General features: G+C 43.6%; 1 protein-coding gene and 1 long non-coding RNA gene across 4 annotated transcripts in view; one reads left to right on the top strand and one right to left on the bottom strand.

Annotated features, from left to right (window-relative positions):
- Window positions 1–15,408, bottom strand: part of AOAH (acyloxyacyl hydrolase) — a 132,771-nt gene that overhangs the window by 83,796 nt on the left and 33,567 nt on the right. For all 3 annotated transcript variants that reach the window (XM_053265148.1, XM_053265146.1, XM_053265147.1), the window contains exons 3-5: window positions 11,584–11,679; window positions 8,654–8,720; window positions 5,100–5,199 (exon numbers count right to left, since the gene is read on the bottom strand). In XM_053265148.1, the coding sequence (XP_053121123.1) occupies window positions 5,100–5,199; window positions 8,654–8,720; window positions 11,584–11,679 (263 nt within the window). The remainder of the gene's footprint in view (window positions 1–5,099; window positions 5,200–8,653; window positions 8,721–11,583; window positions 11,680–15,408) is intronic.
- Window positions 361–3,146, top strand: LOC128331577 (uncharacterized). Its single transcript, XR_008310355.1, has 2 exons — window positions 361–484; window positions 2,738–3,146. It is a non-coding gene; the product is annotated as an uncharacterized LOC128331577 (long non-coding RNA).

Below are 15,408 nucleotides of genomic sequence, written 5' to 3'. Positions count from 1 at the left end.
TCTTTGATGGTATGTATATAATTTTTAAAACTATTAAGTCCCCTTGTTTTGCAAAAAAGAGACTATGGGTCCTCCTTGGAACCTCTAGCATGCTAGTCTCGTTCAAGGAAAGCAAGTATTATATTATGTGGCACTGTGAGCCTATTCTTACAAGCAGCCCAAACCGGGCTAAGTCTTGGCTGATTGCAAGAACCGCCAGCAGCCACGTGGCTTCCGGTGGCAAACCTGCCTGTGCAGCCCCCCTCTTAAATGAGGTTAAGGGAGCACTCGCTCCCTTAACCCCATTTCCCTGCTCGTGTGCAGCACCCGCTTCTTTTAGCAGGCGCTGCTGGGATACCCATAATGCACTGTGTATTATGGAAGTTCCAAAGGCTGGGACAATGTGTTTCAACCCCTGACCCTCCGCGTTGCTGGGGGCTGCCAGCCATTGTCTGGGCAGGCAATCCACCCACCCAGGGAGAAACGCAGGATCGTCTATGGGGAGGTAAGTGTTAGCAGCCTTCCTCCCTGCATCCCTAATCCTCCACATGGGCAGATGGGCTGGCAGGGGGCACACTCCGAAAGCTACTCACTGGCAGTCACCAAGGAAAGCACTTTCCTCCACACAGCAACCTCCCTTGATAGTGGCCTGTCACTCCCATGAGGGAGCGACTGGTGGGAGAAGGGGATATTTTGCCGTCAGGCATCATGACTGAATTTGCTTGGCAATTCTTTCCCCTCCCCTCTTATGGTTCTTCTCATGAGATGAAAAGAGGTTCCTCCATGGTCTCTCACTCTCATTACTGAGCAGTGCACCCCAGGTCGGGTGCCCCTAACTTCACAGCAGAAGCGCACTTCCCACTTACTGGAACACTACTAACCTCGGTGACAGGCCCTGCTCATAAGTAAGCCTAGGGAGTGCAAACCGCCAAAGGGGAAGGGGCTGGTCCCCCCTTCCCCAACCTTTCAGTGTGAAAAAAAGAACTTTGCTGTGGCTTTCATCCATAGAACATCCTAGCTCAATCTCGAGGACCTGGTGACCTAGCACTCTCATGAGAGAGCAGTCTGTGGGATCATGGAAGGCAAGCACTCAAATGCCGCCTAGTAAATTTGGAATTTGTGCTCACATACAAGCAGTGTGGCAAAATGCAACAAGAACACTTCAGAGCACCCCCGCCTAGTCCTCTCTGATACTTCTTCTCATGAGTAAGCCTAGGGACTGATAACCCCCAATGGGAAGGGGCTGGGGGCCCCTTCCCTAATCTTTCTGTGAAAAAGGTATAACTTGGCTGCCTCAGGATCCCTGCTTGGACTGCCTTTTAAACACAACCCCACCATAGGTTTCCATCCCGGCTCTGTGATGGGGTGCCCTGCTTATGTTGCCACCTGGCGCTTTTGTGCTTGTGAACACACATCTCTTTGCTTGCTTCTCGGGGAGCAAAGCACTTGGTGTCTGTCCTGACATCCCATCTCCTTTCCCTCCTGCTTCCCAGGCGGAGGGAGCAAGGGGTGGAGTTTGGACAGGGAATGTCCATTGAGAGGATGGCAAGGCTGCAATGGGGCACTTTGGCATTCCTGTGGCCCTGGGCAACACCAGAGCAGCATAGGTGACAGGAGGGGCAGGGCTGATTCTTAGAGTGGCGGCTCGCTGGCATACAGCAGCTGAGTCCCTGGGCAGGTCTGCGCCGCCTCCTCTATGGTTGCGGGTTGGAAATCGGCACAAAACCATGGTTATGGCAGCGTCCAGAATTGGCGGGCGGCGGTGAACCTTTGTGCAAACTGAAGTGGCAGCGAATCCTGGTGGTGAACCTTTGTGCAAACTGAGCGTTCAAGCTGGGGTTTGGCAAGACAAACTGGAGGTCACTTTTGCTGCAAAACCACAGTTTCACACGTTCAGACATACTGGAGTTACAACCTCTGCCACATTTAACTCCGGTTTGGTGTTACATATGAACTGGACCATACTGTGTAGGCAGCTGGGCCATGGGCAGATGTCATTAGAGGACACAAGTCCAAAACTAGGACTGGGAGTCAGGAGCTCATCAGAGGTCATGCCAGTCAGGCAATCAGGAGCCAGAAGGGTCAAGACAGAAGCCACGAGCCAGGGACACACCAAGGGACAAACCAAGTAGTTGCCAGGAGCCACAGAGTCAGGCAGAAGCCAGGAAAACAACTAGTAGTCAAGCTGAGTAGCAGTCAAAGCCAGAGGGTCAGAAAAGGAGCCAGGAATAAGAAACAAGCCAAAGGTCAAACCAAGAGTCAGAAGCCAGAGGGCTGAGCAGGTAATCAGAAGTCAAAAACAAGACAGTGGTCACACCAAACAGACAAGAAGCAAAGCACAAGATAGACACACTAGAACAAGCCCTGACTCAACCAGGAAGCCTTTTGTACTTCTTGTTGCAGAGAAAGGCCAATGAACGATTCCCTAGCACAGGGCCTGTCCAGGGCTTCAGTGGCCTAGGAATCTGCTGTAATGTGGCAGGCTGCCACAAGGGAAAGCAACATGGAGAGCCCCAGGGCAGAGAGAACATGGTACAGTGGAAGGGAGGGGCACAAATGAAACTCCTCCACCATGGGAAGGAAGCAGCCAGTAGTACATGAATGGGGCAGCAGCCCTGGGTAACAAATTGCATTTTGCTAGATCTTAGTAAGTGAGTGATAAGAAAGAACTGCTGCGATTTGCCCGCGATGTCATGACATGGGCTGCTGGTTACCCGCAAAGCAGATTTTTATTGAAAATTATTTGCTTCTTTTTCAGGCAGCTGCTGTATTTTATTCTGTTTAACGTTTGCTTGCTCTGTATAACATCTGATTCTGTCAAATGTCACATCAGAGTCTGAGAACAAGCCACAAACCAAGTGAGAGATCTCTCGCCAGAAGCTAAGGCAAGAAAATAAAAGGCCTTTCCACTCAAGTGATTTGTATTCCTAGTGATTCGGATGGCCTGGATAGCAAGACCAGACAAATGCAGAGTTTCTCAGCAGATACAAGGGGATCATATTCAGGTTTCAGGAGCTGTCCACCAGAATTAGATGATGCAGCAATGATGATATGATAATTTTGATGGAATTTTAAATATCCTTTGCATTTGTACTCAATATTTTACTTCTGTATTAACATGCCCATGAGCAGAGATTTCTCTTCAATACAACGAGCAAGTCAACCTATTTTGAAGAATTGTCTTACTTGATCAGACCAAGGTCTATCAAATTGGGCTTAACAGGCCAACCAATTATTTCTGGGAATTTTTCTAACAGGGTACAGTGGTACATAGGAAGCTGCCTTATACCGAGTCAGACCATTGGCCTATAGGACTGTCTACAATGACTGACAGCAACTCCCCAAGGCTTCAGGCAGAGTCTTTCCCAGCCCTACCTGGAGATAGCAGGAAGTGAACCTGGGACCTTCTGCATGCAGAGCAGATGCTCGACTGCTGAGCTACAGCCCCATCGCCATGGTGGTGGCCTTCCCCTATCGGTTGTCCCAAGTATCTCTTAATAGAGGCATATTGCCTCTGAGTATGGAGACTGTTTAGCTATCATGCCTAACAACGTTTGACAGACCTATCTTCTATCTCATTCTTTTCAAGTCCCATCCAAGCTTGTCACTATCATATAGGCAATTTGATGGCCTCAAGGGGACCATTCAGCAAGTCATTCAGCAAGTTCCTTAAATGCCTTGCAGCTACATTCTGGGAAAATGTCTACCCACAACCTAAATGGGGGAGGGAACTACCCACCTAATGGAGCAATGGGGAAGTAACTTGCCTAGGGAGTGAGAGGTGGCTGGTTTGAATCCTCGCTGGTAGGTTTCCCAGACTATGGGAGACACCTATATCAGTCAGCAGTGATATAGGGAGATGCTGAAAGGCATCATCTCATACTAAGTGGGAGATGGCAATGGTAAACCCCTCCTGTATTCTACCAAACACAACCACAGGGCTCTGTGGTCGCCACGGGTCGACACCGACTCAACAGCAGAACTTTACCTTTACAGCCTAAATGCATAAATAATATAAATTTGAAAAATCAATTGAGCAGAAGCAAACAATTATCTGTATTAAAACTTTGTTTAAATGCTTGACCAGTGATTAAGCCAGCATTTGCAGGCTCCTAACATGGAAATGATTCATCAAATTATAAACTTGAAAAGCAAATGCAAAGGCTTTATGCATCTATGTCCATGACTGCATATTCAATGTTTGGCCCGACAATTTATCTTTACCCAGGGCAGCTTGTCAAAGAACAGCTCTCAGCAATGCAGCAGGCACTTTGAATTCTGAATTGAGTACCCCTTTGGGCTTTCTAAGATTGAGTCTATATGTGTAACTTGCCGGCTTTTAATAAAGTGGCCAAAGTATTAGACCTAGAGCCAGTCATTATTTCTAAGTGCCAAACTAGACAAAATGGTAGGAGATCTATGTTTGAATCATCTTTCTGTCCTCCTCCTCACTCTTTTTTGAATGTCAAATGCACTCAGGGAAAGAACGATTCGAATTGCGACCATGGTTGCATTTGCTGTGCCAGGATACAGGTGTATGTGGCCTGTATTCCTGTATGATTTGCCCTGTAGGGGAGGATTTCAAATGAGAAAATGGCACAGGGAAAAGGGTTAACCATACTTCTAATATCATGATTCTGATCAAAACTGCTCGCTTTTGACAACCACTGCATTTGCCAAAAACAAAACAAAACAAAACAAAACATGTGAGAGTCAATCATTGCTCCCCCCGCCACTATCTTGCCTAGCTGCATCCTTAAACTAATTTACCTGACTGGTTTGTTGTGAGGGGAAAGGCATATATACTACCCTGAGTTCCCTGGAGGAAGAATGGGGGGGAAATGGAATGGATGGAAGAAATATGGACTGAGATGAAGGCCATGTGCAAGTGTAAAGAAAGGAATCAAACTAGGGCTGCAAACTGTAATTGATTTGTTTGGTATCTTAACCAACCAAAGGTTAAATCACAGATTAATTCCGCTCACTGATTAACTAATGGGTTTGAGACTGAAGGGAAATCATCCTTCAGATATATGTTGCTTCCCGCCTCCATGAGCCAAAATTTCATAAAAAATCAGTTTTGAGACTGCTCTCATTTCAGATTTCCAGGTTAAACTCACCTTAGGAAGATTGTATACATGACAAAGTGGCTGACCTGCCTTCTGTTTACATAGATGAATGGAATGGCACACCACATCAGCATTAAATTTACTCTCAAGCCTGAAAGGAAATGGTGCAACTAGTTTAGGCCCTTTTGAGTATTAAAAGATAGCAACTGCTTCAGCAAACAGGTAAATCTCCTCAATACTAATTTAAGACTCATTTTACCATAGGCCCATTTGAGCTTAGCTCAATGCTTCCAGCTGGATTGTAATGATTTTCTGTCAAGGATCCAACACTGCATTTTAAAATATTCCCCAGAGAGAAGAAACTCTGCGCTTTATGTACAAAATCAGTATGATGTTGAATCCAACTTCAATATGGCTATGCCTGTTGTAGAGAATAATATGCAAAGCAAGAACTCAGAGTATAATGCTGATCATCATGTTGGATTATTTTAACTCAACAAAATAGCCTCTTAACACTGAAGCTCTTTACAATTACCAAATGCCGTCTTTCCTTCCTGGCCAGACGTACTGATGAGTATGTGACAAATAAATCAAAATTGCATTATTCAAAGTCTTAATTCTGGAGGCACTATTTGATTTTTAGATTAGATATGTAAAACTTGGGGGTGGGGACCACAATTGCATAATTGTCAAGCTTCCACATCCTCAATTTTAGAGAAGTTAAAGTTAAATTGGCTCTGAAGTGCCAATATTAAAGTAAGGATTTGGGAAGATTGCAAAAATCCTAATCCGCAATGATCACAAAACAACCCCATTGTCACATACAAATATGATGAGGAATCTATCTATCTATCTATCTATCTATCTATCTATCTATCTATCTATATTCAGAACAATATATATACATTGTCACATACGAATATGACAAATATTATAAGATAAGATATAGATATAGATATAGATATAGATATAGATATAGATATAGATATAGATGTGCCTGTGTGTGTATGGCTCCCTGTCCCCAAAGGACTCACAATCTAAAAATAAACATAAGATAAACACCAGCAAGAGCCACTGGAGGGATGCTGTGCTGGGCCAGCTTTTCTACTCCTGCTAATCAAAGAGAATCGCCAGTTTTAAAAGGTGCCTCTTTGCTCAGTTAGTAGGGGTTAACAGCACACACTAGGGTGTGTGTGCACTCTGGTCTGTGCTACATATAGTGGCAGCTCAAGTTCTCTGTGCACCTGAGACAGGGTGCCAGATGCTTCCCCTCTTGTATGACCTTCCTCCCCTTCTTCCCCTTTTTTTAAAACCAGGGGGCAGAAGGGCATCATGCCACCTTGTTAGTGCCCCAATAATCGGCTGCCTAAGACAATCCTGGTCACACAAATATCCTCTGATGTGCTAACACACATTGATTGATTGATTGATTGATTGATTAAGTGCCAACAAGTTGGTGTCAACTCTTAGTGACAACATAGATAGATTCTGTCCAGGGTGATCGGTCTTCAACTTGGCTTTTAAGGTCTCTCAGTGGTGCATTCATTGCTGTCATAATTAAGTCCATCCCCTTGCTGCTGGTCATCCTCTTCTTCTTTTTCTTTCAACTTTTCCCAGCATTACGGACTTCTCAAGGGATCTGGGTTTTCGCATAATGTGCCCAAAGTATGATATTTGAGCCTGGTCATGTCAATAACTGTCAATAGTATCCTCAAAAGTCTTCTCCAGCACCAAAGTTTAAAAGTGTCAATACTTGTTCTTCAAAGTCCAGCTTTTGCATCCTGGGAAAAACTATTGTCTGAACGATTCTAATCTTTGCAGGTATAGACACATTATAGCTTCTAAATATCCTTTCTAAGGACTTCATTGCAACCCTACCAAGTAGGGGTGTGCACGGAACCGGTCCGGCACTGGGGTGGGGGGGTTCCAATAAAAACAGGGGGGGCTCTACTCACCCCTTCCAGTAAAAAAACGTATTTCTTGTACTAATTGGGCGGCAAGGTGCCGCCCGCTTCAATCTCCTGGCGCGGGCTCCTCGTATCCATCGGGGCGGCAGGATCGCTCCCAGTCCCTGCCGCCCCCTTCAAGTTAAGTCCCCCTCGGCTGGCGGCCGCCCCCTGAAGTTCCCCAGAGGTCCCCCGCCACCCCCTTCTTTCCAAAACTACCCCCATTACCAGAGGACGGCAGGAGAACTCCCTGCCGTCCCCTTCCCCCTTGCCGGCTGGGCTGCAAATGGCTTCTAGGAAGCCTTTCGCGCGCGTGCGCGAAAGGCTTCCTAGAAGCCATTTGCAGCCCAGCCGGCAAGGCGAGCGGACGGCAGGGAGTTCTCCCGCCGCCCGCTCGCTAAAGTAAGCGCTTTAAAAGAAGCCATTTGCAGCCCAGCCGGCAAGGCGAGCGGACGGCAGGGAGTTCTCCCGCCGCCCGCTCGCTAAAGTAAGCGCTTACTTTAGCGAGCGGGCGGCGGGAGAACTCCCTGCCGTCCGCTCGCCTTGCCGGCTGGGCTGCAAATGGCTTCTAGGAAGCCTTTCGCGCACGTGCGCGAAAGGCTTCCTAGAAGCCATTTGCAGCCCAGCCGGCATGGGGGAAGGGGACGGCAGGGAGTTCTCCTGCCGTCCTCTGGTAATGGGGGTAGTTTTGGAAAGAAGGGGGTGGCGGGGGACCTCTGGGGAACTTCAGGGGGCGGCCGCCAGCCGAGGGGGACTTAACTTGAAGGGGGCGGCAGGGACTGGGAGCGATCCTGCCGCCCCGATGGATACGAGGAGCCCGCGCCAGGAGATTGAAGCGGGCGGCACCCTGCCGCCCAATTAGTACAAGAAATACTTTTTTTACTGGAAGGGGTGAGTAGAGCCCCCCCTGTTTTTATTGGAACCCCCCCACCCGAACCAAAACCACCCCGTGCCCGGACCGGTCTGGAGGCCTTTAGAATGGCCTCCGAACTGGTCCGTGCACATGACTACTACCAAGTGCTAGTCTGCGGCGTATTTCTTGACTGCTGGATCCTTTACTGTTGATGGTCGATCCTAAAAGGCAGAAGTTATTCACCAGTGTCTTCATTATTAATTCTGAGGCTAGTTGCTGTACCCGTTGTCATTAGTTTAGTTTTCTTTACATTTAGTCGTAATCCCATTTTTTCACTGTGCTTCTTAGCTTTCATTACTAGCCCTTGCAGATAATCTGTGTTCTCAACTATTAAAGTAGTGTCATCAGCATAGTGCAGGTTATTGTCACACACAGAAGTGTGTGAATGTTGCAAAAGCACATGTGCACAGATCCAGTATCCTGAACTCTACACCACTGGTTTTATTGGTAGGTTGGGCTGCACCACCAGCAGCAGGATTATCTTTTGTAGAGGGAAGGAGGAAAAACAGAACAGAGACAACAGAGAAAGAAAGAGAAGACATATCTAGAAAAATATTTAAAAAGTTAAAAATAACATGCAACATAAGGAAATCTAAAGATTCATTGATCCACCATTCTGAAGGTAGATATGGGTGGAGCTTCCCATCCCTTCATACCCTAACTGGAAATACATATGTACCATAGTTTATGGTCACCATATAAACTGGCTACTGTATTATTTCCGTACATGGCTCATTAATACTCACAATTTAATTATACTTGGTCCATACAGTTCAGCAATCAGAAAGCAAATGCCTTGTAACTGCAACTTGTCTGGAAATCAGAAATAGTATACATACTTAGTTGGGAACAAATGAAAAATCCCTTAACAACCTAATAATTGTTATAATGGATGAGGCCAAGAGTCCATATAGTTTAGCATTTTTCCTCCAGGCAGGAGAAGCTGTGGCTGCTTCATTTCCTGCTCTGTCAGATATTTTATTGCCATGAATGTCCTAGTTGCAGCATAGCAACTCTGACAACCAACTCTGACAACCAAGATGCTAACTAGGAAGCCAATGAAATTAAAAAAGCAAGGAGAAAAGTACTATGTTCAGGCATTTCTTTATGAAACTTCAGTGCACAGAGGTGTTCCTTCTCATCCAAGGCCAGTAATTTGTACAGTATTTCCATTGACAGGTCAGCCAAATCTCTCTGTTCCTTTTTGAAAGGAAAATTCCTCTCTACTAGTTTTTATATTATAATTAATTTAGCAAATAAAAATTGCCTATTGATTTGGCCGATTACAAATTGGCCCCTTGGCCAAAACTAGATTTTTAAAATAGCTATAAAACTACAAGCTGGATTGGGTAAATCATCCTTAGAATGGCTTGTCAACAGGACAGCTGGCTTCTTTGAGATGACTGAATCCCTGACATGCCCCCACGATGAAGGAAGACTGAGAGCTATATAGTGATAATACAAAAGTATGCCATATTCGCACATGTGCTTTTAGAAAGAAGACATAGGACTAGTTCTCACACATGAGCAAAACCTGTAATGCCATGAAAATTCTCTGCATTAAAAATTATTGTATGAGCTGAGTCTCACAATCAACCTCATGTCATGTAAATGAAACCCAGAGATCTCAGTGGCATACATGCTCCTGTGGAGTGTATCATGTGAACACAGAAAATGTTGGCAACCTTAGCTTGGTACCATGCTAAACCTACATTAAGCCAACACTGGGAAGCTGAGTTCAAATCTAAGATTAATTATCTTGCCTTAATGGAGATTTGATGCAGTCTCAATCTGAGATTCCTGCCATTTTCTGAATTTACATGACACTCTGCACACACTGCCAGGACTTTCAGTTTTCATTTATCTGACAGAGATTGATAACAAGACTCAGCTCATACAATATTTTTTAATGGCATAACAAGTTTTACTCAGAAATATTCAATCTTTTTTAAAAGGTGGTTGGATTAAGAGAAAAAGCAGTAGGAAAAAAATAACATAAGAACAACATCAACAAAAAAAATTCCAATCAGGGTATGATGGAGATAGCAACATTTGACCATGAGGAATCAATTTATTATACTATCCTTTCGGACAGGGGACCATCTTCTCATTTCTTTTGCTGTGTAAACTGCTCAGTGATTTTTTTTCAAATTGAATAATGGCATATCAATATTCTTAACAACAAACAACTAGATGTTGGAGGCAACCACCTGTTTGTTAAACACATGCTTGCCCTATTTGAGCAATGAGCCCCTGGTGGCGCAGTGGTAAAACTGCTGCCCTATAACCAGAAGGTTTCAAGTTCGATCCTGACCAGGGGCTCAAGGTTGACTCAGCCTTCCATCCTTCCGAGGTCGGTAAAATGAGTACCCAGAATGTTGGGGGCAATATGCTAAATCATTTTAAACTGCTTAGAGAGCTTCGTCTATAGAGCGGTATATAAATGTAAGTGCTATTGCTATTTGCCTATAAAGTTTGTGTGTGGGGGGTATCTGCCTTCTATATAAAAGAGAGCATGAGGTAAGGTGGAGGAGGGAAATTTTGCTCTTCTTCACATGCTCCTTCTAGTATTAGAATATGACCCTCAACCCCCACACTTATAATGGACAGGTCTAGTATATGTTTTAAATAAACCCACAGTGGATTGTTTTAGTTTGGCCCTAAGTGGGTGCTGTATAGGATGTTATTCTCATGCTGCTTTAGATTTTAGCTAGTTTGTTTTTCTGATCTTTGTAGTATCCTCATTGCTATTTTATATTGGTCTTTATTGGATCTTGTGATTTACCTTGGATGCCACTCATGACAGAAAGGGAGGGGAGATCAAAATAGTTGAAATAAATAAATGTCATCTTGTAGTAAATGTTGTAAATTCATTCTGTAAATAAGTAAATCTGAGTTTGGGTCAGTGCTGTTCAATTTATTCATACACTAGTTGATGGCAAGGAGGTAACTATGTTTATAAATGGCACCAGATTATTCAGGATGGTGAAATCCAAGGAGATGGTGAATATTTCCAAAAGGATCTCTCCAAACTCAGTGAATAAACAACAAAGTGGTAAATAAAACTGAATGTAAGCAAGTGTAAAATGATGGAGTGAAAAATCCTCCCCCTTCCCCCAGCAAAAACAACAACACACACACACAGTTTGTAGTGACAGTAAAAATTGCAAATGTTATTGTACCACTTCAGATAGCAGGTGCTTTGGAAATGAATGTTTGGATGGAGTCACAAATAATCCACCCTCCATAGAGAAACGTAGCTTGTCAAGAAAAAGGGCTACAGTTTACTCCCCCCATCCCACCATATGCAACTTGTCTATGAGCATACTATTTCCGCCCCCACCACGGGGTAGTACTAGTCCCTGCAGTCCTTCCTGAAGCCTGATGAAGTGGAAGAGTCCAGAAAAAGAATTACCATTCTGCTGATTGTATAAATTGGCCTTCAGTTTAAGCCATTATTGCTATTCTTAGATTCTTAAGCAAGATTAACATTAAAATACTGCCAATGTACAAATTCAAGAAGATAAAAATAAATCCGCATTACTGTTTGATATCTTTCAGTTTCATTAATCTCAGTTGTTCTGCCTGTTCATAGCAGGTGCAGCATTTTTAGGCATAAGTGAGAATTTTTAATTATCAGTGAAACATAGAATGACATATGGTACATTGGTTTTACCTGGTAAGTAATTACAGAGTCTCTCCAGAGCTTCTTTTACAGTAGAGTTGTGGATCTGAGCAAGTTGTTCTACTACAGATACTACAAGCACACATCCTGCAAAGGCCAAAAGAAAGAAACATCTGTGTTATTCACACTGATTAAAAAGAAAGAGAAGGAAAAGTTCTATGGTTGTGGGAGCAATGGAACTCTGAGGCCATTTGAACATTAATGATTAAAATGTTTATTTAAAGACTCTCTGAGTGGCTGATGTGCAGTGACTGACAAGATGTGCAGTGGCTGACAAAAATGGCTGACATGATGTGCAGTGTTTCAGCACTGCAACATTCTGCACCAGGGCTGCTGTGGACTCGCTCAGCACTGCTGAGCAAAAGCAATGGCACAAGCAGCACTACTCCAGTTATTCCAGTTTCCGATGAAGGAAATAACTGTGGCAGCACTGCTTGAGCAACCACTCCTTCTCAGTTGTGTCAGAGCTGCCTTACCAGTCCACAGCAGCCCCAGCGCAGAGTGTTCCAGTGCCAGAACACTGTGCATTATGTCTGTCAATATTTTTACCTATACTAGCCAATTCCCAATCCCAATCCCAGCGTTCCAGTGCCAGAACACTGTGCATTATGTTGGTCAATATTTTTACCTATACTAGCCAATTCCCAATCCCAATATTATCTTTTTGGTTTGTGGAACCTGGCAAACCATGGTTTCTCAACTGGGAGCCAGCTTTGTTGGTGTGCCCTCTATTCTCCCCTTTCCAAAACAATTCTTTCCACCTCTCTCCCTTCTTGATGCAAACCATGATTCATACAAGCCATGGTTCCCTCATAAACAGGAGAGTACAACTGGTCTGAAAAGGGTTTGTAAGCCATAGTTACATATCATATGTATACATATTATGTGATTAGTACAAGGAGAAAAACAGACAGGATTACTGACGAAAACACACTCACTATTTTATCTGTTTTCTAACCCTAAAAAACAGGCAGGAAGTGGAAGAGCAGGAAGTGGTCATTGTATGTTGCCTCATTAAGATGCACGTTTAACAGGTCTCTGGGTGAAAAGGCCGCATGAGAGAATTGGAGAAAAGGTTTCAGTTTTGCAGCAGAAACTTGTGTGAGTGTGGGTCTGTAAGGTTTTCCTCTTAACGAGATCTGAACGAACAGCTCCTTGGTTTTATTGTCTTTCATTATATGGAGGGAGTGGATAAGACTTCAAGATTAGGGAATGGAGCCTCATATTTCTCTCATTTAGATTCTCAGACATCAGCTTCTTAATTACCAGAAGATTAAAACATGTGGTTAAGGTGCCATGAATGCAACAGCTTCTGGTTGCTGTATCTCATAACCATCTACCTGTGCGGTTATGCTTGTGATGGCTCATTCACAAATGCAGGTAATTACTTGCTGCAGTCATCAAGTGATGAACGTGCTTGTGTGTATGAAGCAAAAATCTCCTCACATCACCTTAAATTTCAGTACTTTTCAACAGAGTTGGTTCACATATACATTTGTCAGACATCAAATATATCATAATGAAGTGTAGGAAATTCAAGGGTTGCACATGCACTTGTGAACCATTCATTAGTTTCAGTGTGAAATTGTATTTTTTTTTGTTTGCTTGTTTGTTCATTCATTCTATTTCTATACCGCCCTTCCAAAAATGGCTTAGCAGTGAAAAACAGAGGTTGTAAAGCACCATAGAACAAGAGGAGTTAAAACATTCCAAACAGATCAAAAACCTTGAAAAACAAAGTTAAAACCATTTACAACAATTTAAAAATCCTGGAAGGCCAGGCCAAACAGATAGGTTTTGAAGGCTCTCCTGAAGGCCAATAATGAACTCAGATTACAGATTTCTGCCGGGATTGCATTCCACAGGCCAGGAGCAGCTACAGAGAAGGCCCGCCTCTGAGTCACCACCAGATGCGCCGGTGGCAGCTGGAGATGGACCTCCTCAGATGACCTTAACGTGCAGTGAGGATCATGCAGAAGAAATTTTACCTTTGGAACACATTACAGGCAAGTCCAGTCTCTAGATTTCAATTGAATTAATGGGCTACTACACACAATTACTTATTCCCCTACACACAAACAGCTGTAGCCCATCTTTGACCATACATATGGCCATGTCCATATAGGAAACCTATGTGAACGGGGTTCTACATGGATAGAACTAGTAGCAGTTTCTGCAATAGTAGAAGTTCTTTTACCCACAGTCATTGCTATAGCTGTATGCAGCCTAGTTCCTCTATCTGGCATGCTTAACACATCTTAACATATTAAGCAGCCTTATACTGTCAGACTATTAGCCCATTTTAACTCACGACTGTCTACTGTGACTGGCAGTGGTGCTCTGGGGTTTCCTATGGAGCTCTTTTCCAGCACTACCTGGGACTTTTACACACAGCATGCTTTACCACGAATTTACTGGGAGGCTTTACTGAGAACTCAAAGTTGTCCCCAAAACCCGATGCAAATAGTGGATTTATTATTACTTGTTGTTTACACAGTCAGACAGGTGTTATTGACTGGTTTGTTTTATCCAGACATCGAGTCCTTCCCAAAGACCTGGGATGGCTGAATTTTATTATCAATGTTGTTGCTGTTATTATTACAGATACCGTCGCAAAATACAGGCTGTTCCCAGTAAAGCTGCTTTTTGTAATTGGCTGATGGTGATTTCTGTGGCCCCTATGGTGTTGAGGTGCTCTTCAAGTTGTTTTGGAACTGCACCCAGGGCGCCAATTACCACTGGGATTATTTGGGTCTTTTTCTGCCACAGCCTTTCAATTTCAATTTGTAGATCTTTGTCTTTTGTGATTTTTTCTATTTCTTTTTCTTCTATTCTGCTATCCCCTGGTATTGCTATGTTGATTATTTTGACTTGTTTTTCTTTCTTCTCGACTACAGTTATATCTGGTGTATTGTGTGACAGATGTTTGTCTGTTTGTAGACGAAAGTCCCATAATATTTTTACATCTTCATTTTCTTCAACTTTTTCAATTTTATGGTCCCACCAATTTTTGGTTACAGGTAGCTTGTATTTTTGGCAGATGTTCCAGTGTATCATCCCTGCTACCTTGTCATGCCTTTGTTTGTAGTCAGTCTGTGTGATCTTTTGACAACAGCTGATTAGGTGGTCCACTGTTTCATTTACTTCTTTACAAAGGCGGCACTTGCTGTTTGTTGTGGATTTTTTGACTTTTGCTCTTATTGCATTTGTTCTTAGTGCCTGTTCTTGTGCAGCCAGTATTAAACCCTCTGTTTCTTCCTTCAAGTTGCCATTCTTAAGCCATTGCTAGTTCTTGGTAATGTCTGATTTTCCAGTTATATTGTGCAAATATTGACCATTCAGTGGCTTATTTTTTCTATTTTTCTACTCGGTTCTTGACTTGTTCTTTCTTGTAGGCCTGCTTTGTTTCATTGGTGTTTAATAGTTTCTCGTTCTTGACCATTTGAAGTACATCTTCTTCACTGTCCTTTATATACTCTTCAAGGCCTCTTTTCTCCTCCTTTACTGTTTGATGGACTTGCAGCATTCCTCTTCCACCTGAGCTACGAGGGAGGTAGAGCCTATCTACATCGCTGCGGGGGTACAGAGCATGACTGATGGTCATTATTTTCCTGGTCTTACGATCTAGCATCTCTAGCTCTGCCTGGGTCCAGTCTATTATTCCTGCAGTGTATCTGATAACAGGTATAGCCCCAGGTGTTTATGGCTTGTATTGTGTTCTCGCCATTGAGTTTGGACTTTAGGATTTTCTAACTCTCCTGATGTATTCACTTCCAAATTTTCTTTTAACTTCAGTGTGTGCGATGTTATCAGCCT

The sequence above is a fragment of the Hemicordylus capensis genome, chromosome 6, assembly GCF_027244095.1.
Source record: "Hemicordylus capensis ecotype Gifberg chromosome 6, rHemCap1.1.pri, whole genome shotgun sequence".
In the NCBI taxonomy this organism is placed as follows: Eukaryota; Metazoa; Chordata; class Lepidosauria; order Squamata; family Cordylidae; genus Hemicordylus; species Hemicordylus capensis.
This window is presented reverse-complemented; position numbering and strand designations above follow the sequence as displayed.